Genomic DNA, 23,658 nt, shown 5'->3' with positions numbered 1-23,658 from the left:
ATACCAACATCTAGAGCCTCTAGATACGCCTCCATGTGAATTTTCCAATAAGGAAAATCATCTCTCTCAAAGATAGGAGGAGGTCCATCCCAGTGAGACATCATGCTCTAAGTGGTTAAGCCTAAATACGTGAGCACAAGGCTCTAATACCAATTGAAAGGATCAAGATGCCCAAGAGGGGGGTGAATTGGGCTAATTCTAAATTTCTTTGCAATAATTAAATCCCATGGTTAGCCCGATTAACCCCTTGTGCCTAGAAAGTGTTTCTAATTGTTCTACCGCACAAAAGACTTGCAACCTAAGTTCCAATCCTACTCTAGCATGGCAATTCTATGAATGTAAAGACAAGAATTGAATTGCTCAAAGTAAATGCTCAAAGTAAATAGAGAAGGAGGAACGTGGTGATGTTTTGCCGAGGTATCGGAGAGTCACCACTCCCCACTAGTCCTTGTTGGAGCACCCGCGCAAGGGTGTAGCTCCCCCTTGATCCGCGCAAGGATCAAGTGCTCTCTACGGGTTGATTCTTTGACACTCCATCGCGGTGAATCACCCACAACCGCTCACAACTTGAGTTGGGTCATCCACAAGCTCTCCCGATGATCACCAAGCTCCCAATCACCACCAAGCCATCTAGGTGATGGCGATCACCAAGAGTAACAAGCACTAACTCTCACTTTACCATGACAAGCCTAATGAGAATGGTGGATGCACACTTTGCTCCTCTTGATCTTCACTAATGAGGGCTCTCTTTGGGATTCTCAAATCTCAATCACCTCACTAGGACCTTGCTCTTCTTGGCACTCTCTAAGGTGTTTCTCAGCTGTTGGAATGAGCAAAAGTACCCCCACATACGAGTGGAGGTTGTATTTATAACACCGGCTAAAAAATGAACCGTTATGTGCCTCTGCGGGGTGACTAGACGCTCCGGTCATGTTGACCGGACGCACCGATCAGTACACCCTGAACTCTAGTGGTTAAGTGTTCACCGGACGTGTCCAGTCATGTTTTCCCTTCACTGGAACCTTACTGATGTCGACCAGACTCTGGACCCCCAACGTCTGGTCACTTGCTGAGCAACATCCGGTCAGTAGCCGGAACCTGATCAGCATTCGGTCAATATTGACCAGACGCGTCTGATCAGGAATCTCCCTCTCTAGGACCTTACTAGAGTTGACTAGACACTGGCCCTCAGCATTCGATGACTTGACCTCGCAGCGTCCGGTCACATCTAGATGCTTTCACCTTGGTCAAATGAACTGACCGGACCCTAAGCCAGCGTCCGATCACACTAAAGCCAGCGTCCGGTCAGTATTTGACCCTCCATTCACTTCCAACTCTTGATCATATGTGAATGAAGTTTGCTCCATTGGATCAAAGGGCTGTTGTGGAGCTACCTAGTGCTAGTTTTAACAAGTGTGCACCACACCTAACTCACTAGACTCACCTAGGTCAAGCTACCCATTCATACCCCCCTTAATAGTACGGCCAAAGGAAAAACAAAGTCCTAAACTACTCTAAGTGTCTCTCCAACTCCAATCGACACTTAGAACTAGTCCATCTTTAACCTTGTTGTCCATCCTTTGAAAACTGAAATGATTTCCATTGTAGGGGTTTGACAACCTTGATTGCCCATTCGATCTCCATTATCGTGACCTAACTTAATTGTTTCTACAAAACACACGTTAGTCACAGTAATCACATATTGTCATTAATCATCGAAACCCAACTAGAGGCCTAGATGCTTTCAGTTAACATGCACTAATTTAGAATTAATCTACCACACTGATGTGAATAACTTATAGCACTCCCGTGAGATCATGCACTCCTCGCTATAGAACCTAGACCATAAGTCCCATTCTTCAAATCCGATGGGCTCGCTATAGCCGTCGCCTGTGCACTGATGATGCCTGTCCTGGCAAAGAACGGGGCGAAGAATGGGCACTACATCATGTGGCACCATGTCCTACAACCATTAGTACACGTCTTGGCAAAACTGCGTATAGGTCTGGTTCTTCCATGGCAGTGTAGCCAGCCCCGCTTTGTCAGCACCTTCGAGCTCCCTCAATAGGCGTCGGGCAATGTCATCATTGCTGCCACTGGTATTGGACCTGTAGAGCATGAGAGCGTAGTCGTACATACCAAGTTTATAGCCTGCCTTAGTGAAGTGCTGAAGCCATTTCATCGGCGGTGTCAAGGACCTACGGGCTTCCACGAATATGGGATGCAAGCCGACAAGGAAGTAGGCCTCTAGGTTGCCCACCATGGCCAGCCTAGTGGTGAGCAGGGCGTGATAGTCAGTGTCATAGTAGTAGGGCTCCCAGAAACCTTGACCCTGTAGCACCTAGCATAGTGGTATGCACCGGCCGACTCTAGCGGTGCCACACACCCTGTGCATGTTCGAGTAGGTTGCCCGATGGCAAGCAAGGTCATCCATGGGGGCATATGACTACTCAGCAACATGGCTAGCAAGGTCCTCGGACACCTCCATAGGGAGTAGATCCATCATGACATAGCTGAGGAAGAAGCAGAGTCGGAGCACACATGTGATGAATGATGATGAATGTGGCGTCAGAGCGGAGTACGAAGGTGCAACGACGATGAGACGGAGAGCGCTGGGGAACTAGTGCTGGCGGTTTATGTCGACGGAAACTATGTGTTCTTAAAGGATCGCGTACCATGTAAATATGTCTCAAAGAAGTGAATCATCCAATGTGATGGTTCTTTCTCGAGCAACCAAACTCTGCCTCACTCGAGTTCTAGGCGTCCGTGTAAACGTGTCTCAGGAAATTGAATCATAGCCATGAAAGCAACAGCGACTTGCATGGTAGACCAGCATCGCCGCAGAAAAAGAAAAGAAAAAACAATTTGTGTTCAACAAGGCCTATTGGGCTCGTAGGTCCATCTGAGAAAAATAAACATGATGGAGAAAAGAAACAGACAAGAAATTGCAACAAAAAAAGAAAAGAAAAAACAATTTGTGTTCAACAAGGCCTAATGGGCTCGCAAGTCCATCTTCTTGCTGGCCCATCACCGACCACTTGCCCATGTTCTGAGCTTGCAACGTCCCTTGCCAATGAAAACGGCCCAATGGTGAAGACTGCCTACTTGCTATATAAATGTGAAGCACGACTACCAAATGGAGAAACATGTCAACGATTTTGGAAATTGGATAGAGCGGTAAATAAAGCTGCATTTGATGTATCTCTCTGTCATGCATTTTAAATGGACCAATATTATTTGCGTGTCTATGGACATGTTAATTTCCTCAATAATGGATGTTGTCATTATTTTAGCTAAACTAGTGTGCCATCTTTATTTTGTTTGCAAATTGAATTATTTGTTTGGTGCGCACATGCATTACGGTGGTGTTACAATAACATTTCAACACCAATGGCTCCTCTGCTTGGCTTTTAATAGAGGGACATGGTGATGTGTACTATCTTCTGCTTGGCTTTTAATTTAATTCCTCACAAAAAATGTAACGCTAGACTTGATTGGATGAACTCTGTTATGTGATGAATATGGAATTAGACATCAATTCTCGCCTCGCCTGGCAGCATACCCAACGTGTCCATTCAAATAATTGGCTGCATCACCGCTGGTTCATATGGTAATCCGATAGTGATAATGTGATCACCATCAGATCATACTATAGCACACATGCCCATCTTGGCATCGGCGGTAAAACAAATATTATCTCTACTGATTTCTACCAGTGTCGGACATAGGACGAGCAGCTATCAGTGAGAACCCTTTTACCACTAGTTTGGCAGATGACACGGTGGTGAAGGACCAGATTCTGTTCATCGCCGGATCATACACCGAGCCAACAGCGAAAGCATTCATCATCGCTAGTTATTTGGCCAGGAGGGGGCCCATAGGTCCTGAGCCGGCGGTGATACGTATCACTGTTAGTTATCTAAAAACCATTGGTGAAGGTCCTGGTGGTGAATTGACTTTCTGTAGAAGTGCGAAGATCAAGGTCCCAAAGGTGATCAACCTTCTTCCTCCAAGGGCGAACGAGACGCTGACCGAAGTGAAGACCAAGAAGTTCAGGGATGTCACCTCTGCTAAATACAAGTCGGTCATGCCTCGCTTGACCATAGATGGTGTTTGTGCTGCTCCTGAGCAAGTCAAGGTCGTGTCGCCGAAGGAAAAGAAGAAGAGGGCACCACCCTCTACCTATAGATGGCCATCGGGCCATGCCGGCCTGATGCGGCGTCGTGCCTCACCGGGCCACCGGGCCGGCCATGCTGTGCCTATGGCGTGCTCGTGCCTAGCCTCCAGCCCAAGGCATGGCCCGTGTGCCATTTGGCCATGCCATGCCACCCGTTGGGCATGACCATTTTCACTGGGCCGTGCCGGCCCATAGCCCAGCTGCAAAAATAACTAAGTCTTTAAGGACTTGATCATTTTCAACATGATTATACCACCAGATTCACAACTCAGAGATTCAAAACCACCAGATTCACATCAGATTCACAGCGACGTGGGGGAGGAGGGAGTGACATGAACATGAACTCACATGGTTCACCGATTCTGAGCGAGAGCGAGAGGAAACAGGAGAGGAAAAGGAGGGAGGAGATGGGGTTAGCGAACTCAGTGCGAGGTGGAGGAGCATCGGTGAGGTCACCGATGCCAGAGAGGACGGACGACGATGGTCGATGGAGAGCGGCGGTGGCGGTGGATCGCTAATGTGAGAGCGAGAGCGAGGCAGCGAGCAAGAGTAGACAGCGCGGCGAGGGAGGAATGGGGATTAGGGACTTAGGGTTAGGGATGGAGAGGGAGGCAGCGAGCAGCAGCTTATATATGCGGTGGGGTGGGCTAGCTTCATGGGCTGCCTCCCTTGCTGGGCCAAATGAAGCCATTGGGGCATTGGGCTGCCATCGGGCCGCCTCTTTGCACCGAGCCATGCCCGTGCCATGCCACGGGCTAGGGTGGCGGCCCAGGCATGACCTAGTGCCTCGGGCCGTGCCAGGCCCATGCCAGGCCAAAACGCTGGGCCATGGGCTAGGCTGACGGGCCACGGGCTAGGCCAGTGGGCCACAGGTCAGGCCGGCAGGCCACGGGCTACATGGCCAACTTTACCTCTACCTTAGAAAATGATGAGAAACGCCAACGGCCGACCATTGCTATGCTGTAGGATAAGATCAAGACCCTCACCGAGTACACCCATGCTCTGAGCATAGGATCGATAGGGCACAATTAGGTCAATGTTTAGGTCATTTGCTTAGCTTAATTATTAGGTTGGTTAAAGTTTGTGCTAGCTAGTTGAAAGTTTGTGTTTAGGTTGGATTGTGTAATAGTGTCTTATCAATGAAATCTTATTGCTACTACCTGCTCTCAATTTCTTTTGTATATGTGTTTGTCTCCACATGTTGTGCATAAAGGTAAATAGGAAACAAGTGTGGGGGAAGCACACTGTGACAACGAAATGAGACCGATCACAAAAATCATGAAACTCAGGAAATAATGAACCAAGGACGATGTGCTACGAAGCGGGCCTCAAGCAGCCCCTAGAGTGGGCCACCCGACCAAGCTCATGGGCTGGCTGGCCCATCACAGCACCACCTCACCCCGAGCTATGTCCATGGTCAGGTTCGAGTCCCATATGTTTTATTTTCACTATCTCGCTTTCTATTTCGAACTGAATTGAAAATCCTTTGATAAAACAACTTTAAAATTTGAGAAAAGATTATTTCAGTCATGACTTAAGGATAGACTCACATAACACTCTTCCTAGAAATCTTGCTACTATTGGGAACTTATTTTTAGGGACCCCATGTTACTTAAGTTGTTGTAGAATGAGATATAGTAGAATAATGAGAAGTTGATTCTTGATGTCTTGTTATTGGAGAATTTTATTTCATAAAGTAAAAAGAATAGCTACACCTCTCCTTATGGTAAGCAATGTCCAACTAGAGCCAAGTATGATAGACTAGGAAACCTTCTACACATGCTACTTGTTATCGTATTGAGTTTGGTCAAACCTTGTGACCCTTGTTGAGAAATTTATCATGCTCTCAAGATCAAGATCACGTACACTCTATAGATATTTGTTGTTCCTACACTGGGAGTACGCAAAAATATGTTTTCTATCCACCCAAAAATATTCTACTCCTACACCGGGAATAGACACAAAAATATGTTTGTTAGGATAAATGTTCCAAGTTCTTGTAAATGTCTCTCATAAAAGGTTTTAATTGTAGAAAAAGAGTCATGGGCTATGCAAGAGTTATTCATAAAAGAAAAAGAAAGTATTGGAAAAAATGGACAAGTGTCTGAGGTATTGAAAACAATGGGTACTTAGATGCCCGCCTGAAAAAAAAAGAGAAAAAGATGAATAAGATAGTCCATGTTCTCTTGCAAGTGTTCCAAGTTCTAAACAAGAGAGGTATGTCACAAGGAGCATAGTAGAATTAGGTTAGCCACCATATACATATCCACACACATGCACATCTTGATCTAAGAGTGACATTTTTCTCCTTGGATCCTTGTTTTAACTTTACAATATATGCAATGCATGTATGTTCTCATATTTATCCCTACCTAAGCCCCACATAAGTTTTTTAGAAATAGGTAAAATAAGGCAAAAACATCAATGCCTTGGTGAGGATCCAAAAATACTACATACAATGAGTGATTTGAGAGTACCACAAAAGAAGAAGGTAAGCTATGTTTTGTTTTCATAAATCTTAAAATGTTTCTCCAATTGAATTGACTGAAGGAAGATGGTGATCTATTTCAAGTTGTTCCATTCTTCAACCGCCCAAAGTTTTGTGGTAGACACATTGAATCCTGTAGTGCAAGTATGACTGGGAATGGTTTTATATTGATATCTTGTCCCAAGGTTATGTCTTAAGTAATCCATCCTTTTATCGAGGACGAGTAAAAGCCTAAGTGTGGGGGAGTTTGTTGACGGTAGTTAATGTTAATCACAAACCATCAATATACCTTGCATAAATGACTAAAATGGATCACCAACATAGACTTAGGGGTTTAAACTGATAATTTCTATGAGTTTTGGTGAATCTATGTTTTTAGCAGGATTTAATTAGAAAAACTACCAAGGAGGACCTATTCGTCAAATAAATCATGTTTATCCATAGCATAACCAACATGGGAAGACTCTAGAAGACTCTAGAAGACAAATCATCAAAGCAGGCCATGTGACTCTAACATGTGGGGCTGGCCAGCCCCACCTATAGGCCGGACGACCTATGGGCCCTACCTAGCAGCCCCTCCTCGCTACGTCGGTTCTCCACCGCCTTAGGGTTTGTATCTATGCCGTCCTTTTAAGTCGGTTTGATCCGAGGGTCTAGGATGCTTGAAGGCCCCTATATATACCTATCTATACCCCACATCTTCAGGGCATGCATTGATCCTGAGAGCCTGAAGGCCAGAAACCCTAATTTATATTTCCACCAGGATCAGAGCTAGCAATTAAGAGAAGATTAGTCCTCAATAGGATCTAGTCTTGTATTAGAGATAGAGAGATAGAGTGTGAGAGAAGAGTTTGGAGGAAGTGTCGGCCTATCGGTGCTCTCTCTATGGCTTGTATCCTGGTGAAATCAAGTTCTTCTTGAGTTTGCTTCTGAGATTTCTCTTGTAATCAACTTCTGATTCAAGTAAGTATCATTGTTTATATTGTACTTTAGGTTTGTGATGCTCTTTTGAGTACTTTAATCCTTGTAGCTCCTAGGTTAAAGTAGTATTCATAGTGTAAGCATGGTGCTTAGACTCGGTTACTCATGGATATACCCTACTTTTTGGGTCGGTGGTAGATCACGAGGGTGACTCTTATAGCCTCATTGAATCCTTTGTTGTCCACCTCTCGTTTGTAGGCCTAGCAGGACCTTGTTACTATAGGAAATATACTCTTGCCTATGTTTTCTTTAGTAATATCCCCAGAATTGAACAATAGAAAACATAGCTTACCAAAGTTAGAACTAGAAGACCTTTATGATCTCCTTTATACCCCTATATCTAAGCCTTGTTGCAAAGTTGGGTTGAGTTAGATTTAGTTATTCTCACACATGTTTCCTTGAGTTTGATATAAAACAAGGATACTTCCGGTGAAGTGCTATATCGGTATAATATCCATGCGCTTGTGGATTATTCTGTGTGCATTAATATATACCAACATCGAGGAAAGGTCAAGAACACCTCACAATCACCACAATCAAAGCTAGAGACAATCACCACCCTCCGCTTGATGATCCTTACTGCACCAAGCCATCTAGGTGGCAGCAACCACCAAGAGAAATAAGCAAATCCTGTAGTGAAACACAATCACAAAGTGCCTCTAGATGCAATCACTCAAGCAATGCACTTGGATTCACTCCCAATCTCACAAAGATGATGAATCAATGATGGATATGAGTGGGAGGGCTTTGGCTTAGCTCACTAGGTTGCTATGTCAATGAAAATGGCCAAGCGAGAGAGCCTAAGCTAGCCAACCACCTTTTATAGAACCCCTAATGAAATAGAGTCGTTGGCCCCCCACTAGCTGCTTTCACAGGCCGATCGGACGCGCCGATCAAGCATGACCGAACACACAACCCCAGCGTTCGGTCAACCAACACCATCCACATGTCACTTCCTTTCAACATGCATCGTTGATCCCCAACAGCTAGCTCAGTCACGCCAACGGTCAAGTGATGACCAGACGCGCTGCTGCACCAAATGAATGTGGCTCCCCAGCGTCCACTCATGCACACGCCAACCCCAGCAGCACTGAGACCAGACATGCAACACCAATGACCTAACTCACACGAGCATGGACTTCGGTCGACTCCAGAGAGGTTCCAGAGCCACCCAAACATGACCAGACGCGTCAAATCCACCATGATCAAACATAGGCCAGCGTCTGATCCTTTCTTCTCCTCTACGCACAAAATTTCACAACTAACGTCAGTGTATGTCAATAGGGACCAGACACACCCCCTATGCGTCTGGTCCAACAACTGGACCAGCGTTCGATCCTGAGCCTGAGTGTGCCACTGACCGGACATAGGCCCCGAGTCCGGTCACTACCTAGGCAGTGTCCCATCACCTCAGGAAGCCTCCTCTACTTCTCCAACTTTGCCACCCTTGATCAAATGTGCTAACCACCAAGTGTATCACCTTGTGCACGTGTGTTAGCAAATTTTCACAAACATTTTCAAGGGTGTTAGCACTCATTAGAATCTAAATGCATATGCAATGAGTTAGAACATCTAGTGGCACTTTGATAAATGTATTTCGATATGAGTTTCACCCCTATTAATAGTATGGCTATCTATCCTAAATGTAACCACACTCGCTAAGTGTCTCAATCACTAAAAACAAAAGCTCCTATCAAATATACCATTGCCTTGAGCTTTTTGTTTTTCTCTTTCTTCTTTTCCAAGTCCAAGCACTTGATCATCACCATGGCTATCGCCACCACCATGATCTTCATCCATTTGCTCCACCACTTGGAATGTGTTACCCTATCTCATGATCACTTAGAGCAACGGGTTAGCACTTAGGGTTTTATCAATTCACCAAAACCAAACTAGAGTTTTCAACATCGGACCCTGCGTGGCGGCGGCGGCGCACGCAGGAGCGAGGGTTTGGCTATGGCGCGCTCGGTAGGATGGCGACATGGCGCTTGGAGGAGATCTAGACCCACACTATGCGTAGTTCGAGAGCCAGGAGCGGACTAGGTCCGGAGCCATTTGGCCTCTTGAGCTCTCTTGACTCCCTTGGACCCACGGTGTGATGGGTTCAGACCCCTCTAGGTGAGTCCAGTCTAGAGCCCTTGTTGTGGTTCTATTAGCACTGATTTTGACCGTTGAAATCCAGCATCTGCGATTGAATTCAGGGACAGGTGGTGCGATCCCATGAATTGGACCCACACTATAGACGGTCTGGACCATGGGTTCGGTCTCAGGGTCCAGAGGTCCCAAGTGCATAACGGTTAGTGGAGTCTTAGGGGCTCTATAAATAGACTTGGGGTGCCTTGGGCTCTTTTCCTTACACATTTTTTCATCAGTGACACATCCTTGTGAGCCTAAGCAAACACCTCCCACTCATCTCCATCATTGATTCATTATCATAGTGAGATTGGGAGTGATTCATAGTGCATTTGCTTGAGTGATTGTATCTAGTGGCACTTGGGGATCATTGTGGCTATGGATTTCTTGTTACTCTTGGTGGTTGCCGCCACCTAGATGGCTTGGAGCAGCGAAGGAGCATTGGCATGAGTTGGTGATTGTTCATGGCCATCTCCCGATGATTGTTAGGGGTCTTGTACCTTTCCCGGTGGAAAGCCAAAAGGTAACTCCAGTGGATTGCTCGTGTCATTGAGTTACCTCTCTTTGGGTGGGTTCTTGCACCGCCTAGTTAGGGCTTGGCGTGGTGCCAATTAGCTCGCGAACCACCAAGAGTTGGTCGACACAACAGGGACATAGCTTGCCGGCAAGCAAGTGAACCTCGGGATAAATCTTGGTGTCCTCTCTTGGTGTTCATATTGTGATTGATCTTCTCTTGCTACGTGCGGTATAATCATCCTACTCATCTCCCTTGTATTACATTGTTTTCTTACTTGTTGTAGTTGAGTAGAGTAGCTCTTTTGCTACTTTAGTTGAGTAGCTTGTTTAGCTTCTAGTTAGTTGTTAGCTAGCTCTTCTAGAGTAAGAGTAGTGACTTAGCCCTTGTGTGTGCCTAGAGACTATAAAGAACTAGAATTGTGGTATAGGTGGCTTGCAACCCTTGTAGAGCTAGAGAAAAATTGCATTTCGCTATTTAGGTTACTAACTATTTGCTCTAATGATTTTGTAGAGAATTTTATAGGCTATTCACCCCCCTCTAGCCATTTAGGACCTTTCAAGAGTCCGGGAGCTAGGTTACATACAGAGATAGGTTCTCCCGATCGAGTGGTTGTGAGCCTGAGGAATGAAGAAACTAGTAAGCTTGGGCAAGGAAGACTGTCTTGTCCTGGCATCAGCGCATGTCCTAGTATGGTTGTCATCATGGTCTTGTTCCCACATTGCGATATGGCATGGCGTGATGCTACAGTGCCGGTCATGACGGCACTATTGGCATAGTGGTGGTTCGCTAACTATCCTGCGCGACATGAGCTTGTCGTGGCCTTTGTCACCATGTCCTATCCTCTTGGTGGCGTCGTGGTGATAGTACAGGAGTAGGTAGCCACCCCTTGGTTGTCGGTCACCTTTGCTGGTCGTGATTTCGGTGACCTCGATCCTGGGCTATGGGGTCAAGGTCCCTGATGGCTTGGCTAACCTTGAAAGTCAAGGTCACGGTCGTGTGCCCCATCCTGCAGTAGGTGGGGTGTACGCCCATCTCATCGGGCCGTATTTGGACGATGGGATGTCGTACCAGTTGTCACCGCCTGACGGTGTTGTCTTGTCCACGTAGCATGGTGCAGGGATAATGTCTGGCCTGACTGAGGGGATGTTGTCTCCTCAGTCCTTGCAGAGTGATTGGAGCGTGCCTGCCCCTGCCAGGGCTGTCGTACTTGATGGAGCCCGATCCCTCCTCGTCCTTCCTGGTAACCTTGGGCATTCGGTTCTCGGTTTTTTAAGAAATTCGGTTCTTAGAAAATTAGAACCGATCGGTTCTCAAAAATTCTTAGAACCGACCATGGCCACTAAATTTCACATACAGGACGGGTTCCTGTTAGCAAATTTCACATGGTTCCTGTCTTGTTAGCGCGAAACAGGAACCCGTCCTGTATGTGAAATTTGCTAACAGGAACCGACCATGTGAACCCGTCTTGTTAGCGCGAAACAGGAACCCGTCCTGTATGTGAAATTTGCCCCATGGTTTGCCATGAATACAATGGGCAAAAGCATCTTTAAAATCAGCATCATCCACATATTGATCCTTCACAGTTTGCAGGCCAAAAATTTTAAAATCTAACTGTGATAGCATGGTATAGCGACGAGACAAAGCATCAGCAATAACATTTTCTTTCCCGCTCTTGTGTTTAATAATGTAAGGAAAAGACTCAATGAATTCTACCCATTTAGCATGACGACGGTTCAGGTTTGTTTGGGTACGAATATGTTTTAAAGCCTCATGATCAGAATGAATTATAAACTCGCGATGCCAAAGGTAGTGCTGCCAAGTATGCAAAGTGCGCACTAAAGCATAAAGCTCCTTATCATAAGTAGAATAATTCAAGCTAGCACCACTTAATTTCTCGCTAAAATAGGCAACAGGTTTTCCTTCTTGTAACAAAACAGCACCTAGCCCAATACCGCTAGCATCACATTCAAGCTCAAACACTTTAGTAAAATCAGGCAACTGCAAGAGAGGAGAATTGGTTAACTTATCTTTCAAGGTGCTGAACGCAACCTCTTGCGAATCACTCCAAGCAAAGGGGACATCCTTCTTTGTAAGCTCATGTAGAGGCGCTGCAATGGAGCTAAAATCACGAACAAACCTGCGGTAGAAACCTGCAAGGCCAAGAAAGCTTCGAATTTGTGTGACCGTCGTCGGTGTAGGCCACGCCCGAATGGCATCGATCTTGCTGCTATCCACCTCAATGCCCTGTGGAGTAACAACATAGCCAAGAAACGAGACACGTTGTGTGCAAAACATGCATATTTCGATGTTAGCAAATAAATTGGCCGCACGCAACGCATCAAAAACAGCACGCAAATGGTCTAAATGCTCTTCCATAGACTTGCTGTAAATAAGGATATCATCAAAATAGACAACTACAAACAATCCTATGAAGGGCCTCAGAACTTCATTCATCAAACGCATAAAAGTGCTGGGAGCATTCGTCAAACCAAACGGCATAACCAACCATTCATATAACCCAAATTTCGTTTTAAAAGCCGTTTTCCATTCATCACCTAATTTCATGCGAATCTGATGGTAGCCACTACGCAAATCAATCTTAGTAAAAATAATGGCACCACTAAGCTCATCTAGCATATCATCAAGGCGTGGTATAGGATATCGGTAGCGAATGGTAATGTTATTAATAGCACGACAGTCTACACACATACGCCAAGAGCCATCTTTCTTTGGAACAAGTAACACAGGAACAGAGCAAGGGCTAAGAGACTCACGAATATAACCCTTGTCAAGCAACGCCTGTACCTGTCGCTGGATCTCCTTTGTCTCATCCGGATTTGTATGGTACGGGGCGCGGTTCGGGAGCTGTGCGCCGGGAATGAGGTCGATCTGGTGCTCAATGCCACGAAGTGGTGGAAGGCCTGGTGGCAAATCTTTTGGAAAGACATCAGCGTACTCCTGCAAAATGTTAGCAACAGCAGGGGGAATATCCAAAGACGGTGTATCATCAAGGGAAACGAGCACACGAGAGCATATAAGGGCATAGCATGGCAAAGTAGCATCGTGTAACTTATCAAAATCAGCACGTGTAGCAAGCAAAACAGGAGCATTTAACTTGATTTCAGAATTAACAGAGGTCGATGGTGCAAGTTGTTTAGCAGTTTTAGCAGCTCGAGCAAGATCATCTTTAAGAATTTGTTCAGGTGTCATTGGATGTATAATTATTTTTTGACCCTTAAACATGAGAGAATAGTGATTGGAACGACCATGATGCAAGCTATCAGTATCATATTGCCAAGGTCGCCCAAGTAACAGAGAGCATACTTCCATGGGAATAACATCACAATCGACAAAATCAGAATAAGCACCCATGGAGAAAGGAACACGGACCGAACGAGTAATTCTAATTTTCCCACCATCATTAAGCCATTGAATGTGATATGGATGTGGATGCTTACGAGTGGGTAAAGACAACTTCTCAACCAGCGCGGTACTCGCCAAATTGTTGCAGCTGCCGCTGTCGATGATGATGCGAATGGATCGCTCTTGCACAACGCCCTTGGTATGGAAAAGAGTGTGTCGCTGATTCATCTCAGGCGTAGCGACCTGTGTACTAAGAACACGCTGCACAACAAGACTTTCATATCTATCGGCGTCGTCCGGGTTGACATGTACGTCCGTCTTTGCTGCATGGTCAGTGGCAAGCATAGCGGGTTGAATATCGTCAGAATCACTAGCGGAAGAATACTCACCATCGTCACGAATGAGCAAGGCACGCTTGTTCGGACATTCCCGAGACACATGGCCAAATCCTTGGCAACGAAAGCACTGAATATCCCGTGTGCGGCGTGTGGAAGGAACTGCACCTGTGGACGGAGGAGTACCTGCAGAAGTGGCTGCCCGCTCACGTGGTGTAGTGGTGGGTGTGGACGGTGCAGGGGGCGCGGGTGCTGAACCGGATGTCGAGCTTCGTCCTGCAAAAGAGTTAGAATATGGCTTCGAGCGGCGTCCCTGTATTTGACGTTCAGCTTTGCAAGCAAATTCAAATAATGTGGTCATATCATAATACTCTTTGTAATCAAGTATATCCTGAATTTCACGGTTTAAACCACCACGAAAACGTGCCATAGCAGCATCGTTTTCCTCAACTAACCCACACCGAATCATGCCTTTTTGCAATTCCTGGTAATAGTCCTCTACAGATTGTGAACCTTGCTGAAAACATTGCATTTTATTAAGCAAATCGCGAGCATAATAAGAAGGTACAAATCTGTATCGCATAGCAACTTTTAATTGATCCCATGTGGTTGGAACTGTAGCGGGATGTTTTTGTTTATATTCACGCCACCAAATTAAAGCAAAATCAGTAAATTCACTAATAGCAGCTTTAACTTGAGAATTAGCAGGAATATCATGGCATGAAAATTTCTGGTCGACTTCTAATTCCCAATCAAGATATGCAGCAGGATCATATTTGCCATTAAAAGATGGAATTTTAAATTTTATCTTAGCAAAAGAATCATTACTGGGACGGCGTGGCACACGGCGAGCGCGGCCTTGACGGTCTCCACCGTCCTGCTCCGTGTCACCAACATAATCGTTCTGGAGATCTGCGACCAGCGTGCTCAATGAGTCGAGGCGTGACACGATGGTGTCGAGCGTGGTCTTGGTGGCTGTCTGCGAGAGGTCTAGCTGATCGAACCGCTCGTTCGACGTAGTGACCGTGGAATCCATCCGTTCATTTTTTTTTTTTGCACTATTTTTTTTTATATTTTTCTCTGAACAAGGATCACAAAAGATGCAACCACAAAAAGTGGCACCTACAACTGAGGTGTTATGTGGCCTACAGAAAAACAACACGTTCTCTGAAAAACGTGCAAAACCCTTGACAATTTTTTTTCTATATTTTCCCAAATTTTTTTGGGGATTTTGACGAAACCAAACAGACCGAAGGTGAGTTTGGGTCGGCTCCAAATGGTGTCGAGATGCTCCACAAAAAATTTCAGATTTTTCTGACAAACGAGCGAAAAGTTATGCCTGTTTTACCGAAGGTATCTCAAGTTATGTTTTTCGGAAGGCACAACACGGCGGCGGCAGTTAGGGCAAAGCGTCCCTAAACTCCAACACCGATCACAGGATCAATCGTCCCTGTGACTAACAGCAGTAGGTAGGCGCCAGATGATGTAAGGAGGGCTGCGATGCAGGAGAAATAACAGCGGCTGGCAACCTATCTAGGGTTAGCGCGGCGGCGAGAGATCACACAAGGCGGCTAGCGGGGGCAAGTCGAGTAATATGGTGGCTTCGACTTGTTGTTTGGGAACGGTGGGTGGGATAGCGGCGGAAACAAAGAATAGCAACGGTGCGGTTGAACTACGAGCACGAACACAATCCTAAACCAGCAACAAGACTCGACCACGGAAACAAACTCAACAATGCGAAACTGGAACGAAATTGCAAAGGCACAAAGGTTGATAGGACAGCGGAAAGTAAAATAATTTTTTTTTTTGGCTTTTGTGGACTCTAGGTAATGAACAAATATGAATCGGGAAAACACTCGATAAAGCTCACCGATCAACCTGGAAATCTGATACCATACCACTTGATAGAAGGGGAGTGCCCGATCTTTCGGTGAGTGGAGATAATTTCGATCTGGTGGAAGTAGACCCTCACGATCCGACTACGACGAGCGAACCCGAAGCGCCAATGCAATCGCTGAACCAACTCCCGATGGTTACCAACCTCGCCGGTGCGAGATCAGCCTGATCACGAAGATCGTTTCCTGCACGCAATCGAAAAACGAACAAGAAAAAGACGCGAGCAATCACAATTATCGCTCGAAGGTGGAGTTCTGAATCACACAAAGACGGCGTGGAATTGCCGTGTTCGAGAGTAGCTAAAGCTAGATGTAAAACAAAACTCGAGTTGTAAACAAAAGGGACTCCGACTAAATAAAGGGGGCGCAGCCCCTGGAGTCCAGATCGACGGCAGGAGGGGGGGGCGCCACCAGGGAAAAGGCGGCGGCTGCCAGCCCTAGGCGCCCCACCTGGGCTGCCCTGTTGGGCCATCTTCTTATTCCGCTGGCCCTTCGTTCCTTAACAGCATGATGAAGTTTAATTCTCTCGCACGGGCCCGAGTGATTGGCCCTAGATGATCAACTGGAGGCGCCTGAGGTGCTGCTGGTGTAGATGTACTCGTGGTGTCCTCATCAGATAATGTCTGGCCTGACTGAGGGGATGTTGTCTCCTCAGTCCTTGCAGAGTGATTGGAGCGTGCCTGCCCCTGCCAGGGCTGTCGTACTTGATGGAGCCCGATCCCTCCTCGTCCTTCCTGGTAACCTTGGGCATTCGGTTCTCGGTTTTTTAAGAAATTCGGTTCTTAGAAAATTAGAACCGATCGGTTCTCAAAAATTCTTAGAACCGACCATTTTGGTTTTCAGTTATTTCGGTTTAGTTCTGGTTTTAACCGAACTAACCGAATTTTTTGAGAAGACCTCAAGACAACAATAAATATACATATTGTAAGGCAAATTTATGCAACACTATATTAATTTTTAATAATAATAATTTATAAGAAAACAATAGCAATATAGTAACACAAATATATAGTAGATCAAATATAAAACACCACACATAAACCAAACATAATCTTACAAAATACAAGTAAGTGAAGTATATTTTATGTAATTCGGTTCTTTCGGTTAGTTCGGTTATCCGAGAGTAGGAACCGGATTTTCTTCGGTTATTTCGGTTCCTCGATATTAGGAACCGAATAAGGAACCGAATTTTTTGGTTTTGGTTTCGGTTATTTTAGTTTGATTTTTGGTTCTCGGTTAATTTTGCCCAGGGCTACTTCCTGGGGGGTCAAGACAGAGGAGGGGTCATGCGGTGCTGCCAAGCATGCAGCGGAAGGAGCAGGGAGAGGTCATGATGGACCACCTGGTGCTTGGACCGGGGCCTTTGCTGCTTAGGTGGACCGTGGCAGCTGGGGCTCTGTTGGTTGGGCCAACATGGGCCGTCGGAGTGGCTAACTAATCAGTGTGCTGAGATATCCGAGGTATCATAACCCTGACACTATGTTTATACTATAGGTTACTACTCTAATCCGGGTCCTTAAAGTAGATTAGAGCACTTAGTACGACCGATAAACCCGTAAACAACCTACTCAATCAATACTCAATTACCATAAAAGATCCGTCGGATGTTCACTCGAGATGAAATTACATTCGCCAAGGCACAGGATGGAAAAGATGCCAATAGACTCGACACTTCTTCAGTCTCTCCCACACTCTCTCCCTATTTTGTAAGAACTATAGAGGCAAAGCTTCACCTGGATCTTCACTTGTGTACTCGTTCTTGCTATGTAGTGAAATGTGAAATGAGACAATCACCCCTCTTTACAGTGACTATGAACCAAAGGAGTACTTATAGCAGAGGATGAGGCAATTTTGGTGCAAAGGTGGTGTTAGGCGAACATAAGGGGTCGACCGATTCTCTACTGCCTCCAATGCCATCCAAACTTTGTTGATGCGTTGATGCACAACCCATGAGGCGTGTCCCAAGTGGCTATAATGGTATTTGAGTAGTTTTACTTTGGTTGGTGGGTCCATGAATCCTAATATCTTCCACTTGGCTTCACCACGTTCCTTAGATCAAAATGACATCGAATCCATGGCTCACAATGATGAGGAGTGTGCTTTCATGCATGCGAGTGAGGGGGAGCTCGAGATGGGCCTCAATATGGTGGTCCAACCCCTTGTTGGGCCAAATTTCTTCTATCTTCTGCATAGAGATCACTAGATTCACGTAATCACCAAAATTAGTGGAAATATTTATAAATAAGTCCTATGGCTATGTTGATGATAAAAACTTTGTCATTTTATACAATGGTTGATGGTCAGATTGTGAGGGTTAATGACGATCAACAATCTACAAGAGCTCGAGTAAGTATTCTCTTTGTAAGGATCAATTGGATGGCTAGAGGGGGAATGAATAGCCTATAATTTTTTTCAAAGATGCAAACAAAGTAAGGCACAATATTAACAAAAGGGGTGGTCCCTAATAATTCTACTCGCCTAGCCTAGCAACAAAGCAAGTTTTCCTACACGATTCTAGTAGCAAGATAAACAACTAGCTAAGCTCCATAACACTCAAGCTACATGGCTTTGAAGCTGTTCTCTTGTGTATTCGTTTGATATATAGACTTTAATTAAACCGGTGGAGAAGCCCCCTACAAAGGACCTACGAAAGAGGACCTTAAGATTGGATGGTCGAAACAATAATGTTATTGTGGCTTAACGTGATTGTAGAGAATTCATAATAAATGACCCTTTGTGGATTCCATCAATAAAAGGTTATATAGATTCGAATCTTTTCTGTGGCTAATACAATGATTCATATGCAATTTTTACTTTTTTCAAAAAAGTGTAAATGGTCATGCAAGAACTGCATCTATAACTTAATTGATCGTATATTAGATGTTGCATGTAGTAAAGAGCCCGTAGCAACGCATATAGGCATTTAACTAGTATAGTTAAAAATTAGTATGCACAAATATGCAGATTATGCACTATAATATATGTATATAAGTTTATTCCAAACATTTTTGGCCAATCTCGGTGAGAGTTGCATTAGAGTTTCATTTGCATTTAATAAGGTGCCACATAACTATTTTTGATAATGTGGTAACATTTTTAAAAAGAGAGAAAAAATGAGTTTCACAGGGATGACACTCTATTAGCACGATTAACAATTCTTTATGAGTCATCATATGAAATTAAACGTCTATAAAACAATATAATGAAACTCTCCAGGGAAAGTGAATGTTTCATCCGTATTTTATTTCATTCTATATAATATAACAGTTTTTTGAAACAATGCCATAAAACTCTTCAATGAAACGGGCCTTATAGCCAGAGCGATTGTTCCTGTGGTGTATGAGGCTATGAGCTAGTAATGAACAATTTAATTAGTAGGCCCTGTAAGTCTGTAACGATATATATGCAATGTTTCTTCTACCAGTAATCCCCACAGGAGCAGGCACCGTCCACGAAATGGTGAAACCTCCTCACGTCCCTCAGCACAATATCCCTCCCAACCATCCTGGAGATGAACTTAGCAGCCTCATGGCAGTCGTTGCTCACCCTCAGGTTCTTGGCCACCCTGATGGTGGCGCCCGGTGGCGTCCGCAGCAGCCCGAGGGCAATGGCGAGCTTCTCGCTGTGGTACCGGAGGATCGCCGCCTTCTCGCTCTCCTCAATGTCGTGAAGCACACACGACGTGTCTGGCGTGTACCCCTGGTCTCTCATCCGCTCCCAGAGTGCGTCCATGTGCGCGTGCACCAGCGTGCTCTCTGGGTGCGCAGACTCGCCAGCCATGAACCTGTGGATCACGCCGTCGAGTTCGATCCAACTGCAGCCGGGTTCCTTGCTGACGCCCCTCTGCCGCATCCTGTTCCGCACCTCTGATGACTTCTCCCATAGGCCGGCGGCGGAGTAAATGTTGCACAGGAGCACGTAATGGCTCGCCTCGTCGGGCTCCAGCTCGAACAGCCGCTCGGCAGCAATCTCGCCAAGAGGGACGTTCCGGTGCAGCCGGCATGCTCCAAGGAAGCTGCTCCACGCGGACACCTGCTGCTCTCCTGGCTCCATGGAGCTGATGATACTGTAGGCCTCGTCCAGCCTGCCAGCCCGACCGAGAATGTCAACAGCGCAGGCGTGAAGGTCTGGCGTTGGCTCGACCCCGTGGTTCCTCTTCATGCTATGGAGCAGCTCCAGGCCGCGGTCGACCATGCCGGAGTGGCTGCAGGCTGCTAGTGCGGCGATGAAGGTGACCTCGTTCGGCTTAGCCTCGTCGCTCGCCACCATGCGTTCGAACAGCGCGATGGCCTCGTCACCGAGCCCATGCATGCCGTAGGCCATGATGAGAACGTTCTGTTGGGGTTTAGTCCCACATCGTGCAGTGATGGTGGGAGAGCATAACATATAAAGCGGAAGAAGCCCCCACCTATCAGGCTAGTCTTTTGGGTTGAGTAAGCCAAGGCCTTATATGTTGTAGCTCCAGTGTACCTGGACCTGTGGGAGCGCAGGCTCGTGGTAACGAGCCGGGCCGGCTGTAAGCCAGCTCCAAGATCGTGAACTCGGTGGTCACCACCGGTTCCAACAATTGATATCAGAGCCGGTACCCGAGGTCAGAAAAAGCTAAACCCGATAAAAAAATCTCGAGCGTCACATATGGCGGGGGCAGCCCGATGTGTGACTAAGGGGGAGACTGTTGGGGTTTAGTCCCACATCGTGTAGCGATGGTGGGCGAGCACAACATATAAGGCGGGAGAACCCTCACCTATCAGGCTAGTCTTTTGGGTTGAGTAAGCCAAGGCCTTATATGTTGTAGCTCCAGTGGACCTGGACCTGTGGGAGCGCAGGCTCGTTATAACGAGCCGGGCCGGCTGTAAGCCAGCTCCAAGATCGTGAACTCGGTGGTCACCACCGGTTCCAACACGTTCCAGGTGATGACGTTCCTCCTCGGCAGCCGGTCGAACACGGCCCTCGACAGCGCCAGGCAGCCGCACTTGGCGTACATGTCCACCAGCGCGCTCCCGACGGCAACGTCCGAGTCCAAGGCGTGACGCACCGCGTAGCCGTGGATCTCCTTCCCCCTTGCTGGCGCCGCAAGCATCGCGCAGCCAGGGAGCAAGGTCATGAGTGTGATGTTGTTGGGCATCACCAGCTCTTCATCCGCCCCGGCAATGCCGTCTTCTGTTGCGGCATCCGTGAATCTCTTGCCGTCTTCTGTTGCGGCATCCGTGAATCTCCCTTGCTGCTGCATCTCCCGGACCAGCTGGAACGCGTCGCGGATGTGGCCCTGCACGACGCAGCCGGTGATGAGAGTGTTCCAAGAGACCACGTCGCGGGGCTCGATCGCGGCGAAGATCCACAGTGCAGCGTTCATGTCGCCGAGGCGCGCGTACAGGTCCATGAGCGCGTTCTGCACGAACGGGTTGCCCGCCATGCCGCGCTTCACGACGTACCCGTGCACCGCTTCCTTGCCGGCGAAGGTCTCCGAGCGCGCGCACGAGGGCAGCACGCCCGCAATGGTGGTCTCGCTGGGTACGACGCCGGCCTCGGCCTCCATCCGGGCGAAGAGCTCCAGTGCGTCCTCGTCCATGCCAGCCTGCGCATACCCGCAGACCATGGCGTTCCACAGCCCGAGCTGGCTGTGGCCTCCCGAGACCATGTCGAACACCCGCCTCACCACGCCCACCCGCTCGTGGCTCGCATACATGTCCACAAGCGCGCTGGCGACGAACGAGTTAGCGGCGAGGTCGGTGTCCTTGAGGACGTAGGCGTGCATCTCCCGGCCGAGGGAGAGCATCTCCAGCTGGGAACACGTCGGGAGCGTGCTCGCGAACGTGACGCCGTCCGGGCGCACCCCGCGCGCGACCATGTCGTAAAGCACCTCGATGGCGTCGCCGCAGCGGCCGCTCTGCACCAGCAGGCTGACCATGGTGTTCCACGTGACGACGCCGCCGCCCGGCGCGTCGGTGGCGCCGACGGAGCCGAAGAGCACCTGCGCGTCGTCGACTAGGCCGAGGCGCGCGTACATGGAGAGCAGCGCGTTGAACGCGAACCGTTCGTCGCCGTCCAGGAACCCGTTCTTGAGAGCGAACGCGTGCGCCTCACGGCCGAGGCGCGGGTCCTCAGCGAGGTGGGAGCACGCGAGCAGGACGCTGACAAGCATGAATGAGGTGAGCGGGTGGCCCTCCAGGAGCATGTCGCGGAGCGCGTCGAGTGACGGGAGCCAGCGGCGGAAGAGGCAGAGAGCGGCGATGAGGGAATTGAATGTGACAGCGTCGCGGCTGGGCATGGCATCGAAGAGCGCGAGCACAGCGGTGAGGTCGCCGCATCGCGCGTAGGCGGTGAGGAGTGCGTTGGAGACGGCCGGGGTGTGCCCATGGAGGAGGTCGTGGTGCAGCGCAGCGCCGTGAATGGACCGGACGGCTGTGAGGGAGCGGAGCGCGGCGGCGGACTTGGCGGCGGGCGGGAGCGCGAAGCGGTCGAGCGACGCTGTGTGGGAGGAGGACGCCGCCGACAGGGATGATAGCGCGTGGAGAGCGGTGGCGTGGTTGCCCGCGGCAGTGAGAGAGCGGATAGTGGCGGCGGTGGGCAGCTGCTGCAGGGGTGGCGTGGGTGGTGGAGGTGGGGAGGTGATAGGGAGGGGCGTGGCGGCCATGGAGCGGCGGAGGGGATTGGCCGATTCGGATTTGGGAGCTCAGCTAGAGCCGGCTAGGGAGCTCGGCTTCAGCGTCGAGTCCATTCGAGTCGAGTGTTTGGGTGTGGATGACGACAGGATAAGGCTGTCCGCACGGGGCACCTGTATGCCGCCCTGCAGGTCCGCATAGCAGAAGAAATTGCCGCAGCGCAGGCCTGTATCCTGCACTGGGAAATAAGGGGAGGAGAGAGGAACGCCAAATACAGAGAACGTACGGCAAAACGGTAAAGGCGAGGTGGGCCCCATGCGTGTGCTCGGTGGGAGGGAGGGGAGAGAGAGAGGGGGATTAAAAAATTAGAGAAAATGGGATAGAGTTTGATATAGAGAGAATATGGGTGCGGGAGATGATACTGTAAGTGGATGACTAGGACGGGAATATTCCTTTAGAGGTGGGATTTAGAGGGATAGCAGTGCGGACAGCCTAAGCTTGCGAATGCCGTTGCCGGGTCGTGCCGTCCTGCTGCTGTGGAGTGGAGTCCACGCCTCTATTTTTGTTTTGAGTAAATTACACGGCCAGTCTTAAGTACTGGACGAGTTTTATATGGGTCCTAAAACTATAAAATCGCACGTTTAGCTCTCTAATATATTTAAGTGATCTCATCTAGATCCAAAATATGCATGAGAAGGATTAGAACCTGACGTGGTCGTGATTTAAGCATGATCCAGCCGCCGCGTGGATGGTGCCCCAGCCTGGACCTGCCCGGCACAGCTGGTTCCTGGCAGCGGCCTCCTTTTCCTCGAGCGCGCTTTGTGCTCCTCCTCTTGCTGCCTCTGCTCCGCACTAGGGAACCCCTGAGCCAGCGTCCCACGGTGCCCTGCGTCCACTTCACCACTTGTTGCGGTTGGCTGAACGGCGGAGCATGGCTTCGGTGCTCCGGCGTAGGTGGCGTAGGCGCTCAACAGCGGGGATGGAGGCCAATAGGTGGTGGGGAGGCCTTGTCGTGCTCCTGCGAACACACAGGGCCCAATAGAGGCGACGGCAGAGGTGGTTGAACCAGGGAGATCATGAGCTAAAGTTGGGCTTGGCAATGGCAGCAGCGGTGAACTTTGGCGATGGAGAGAGGAAGGAAGCATAGGAAGGGACGAGGTGTATGTA

General features: G+C 48.1%; 2 protein-coding genes across 2 annotated transcripts; both read right to left on the bottom strand.

Annotated features, from left to right (window-relative positions):
• Positions 1 to 11,664: 11,664 nt before the first annotated feature.
• Positions 11,665 to 15,030, bottom strand: LOC136526111 (uncharacterized). Its single transcript, XM_066518877.1, has one exon. The coding sequence runs from the start codon at positions 15,028 to 15,030 to the stop codon at positions 11,665 to 11,667; it is 3,366 nt and encodes a 1,121-aa protein (XP_066374974.1).
• Positions 15,031 to 19,133: 4,103 nt separating this feature from the next.
• On the bottom strand, positions 19,134 to 22,618 carry LOC136528878 (pentatricopeptide repeat-containing protein At3g57430, chloroplastic-like). The gene is made up of 2 exons (XM_066521873.1): positions 20,793 to 22,618; positions 19,134 to 20,224 (listed from the first exon to the last, which is right to left on the bottom strand). The coding sequence occupies exons 1-2, from the start codon at positions 22,521 to 22,523 to the stop codon at positions 19,307 to 19,309; spliced, it is 2,649 nt and encodes an 882-aa protein (XP_066377970.1). The 5' UTR covers positions 22,524 to 22,618; the 3' UTR covers positions 19,134 to 19,306.
• Between the last annotated feature and the right edge of the window lie 1,040 nt (positions 22,619 to 23,658).

Source organism: Miscanthus floridulus, chromosome 19 (assembly GCF_019320115.1).
Source record: "Miscanthus floridulus cultivar M001 chromosome 19, ASM1932011v1, whole genome shotgun sequence".
Taxonomy (NCBI): Eukaryota; Viridiplantae; Streptophyta; class Magnoliopsida; order Poales; family Poaceae; genus Miscanthus; species Miscanthus floridulus.
Note: the sequence above shows the minus strand (reverse complement) of the source record. Positions and strands in the feature narration are given on the sequence as shown.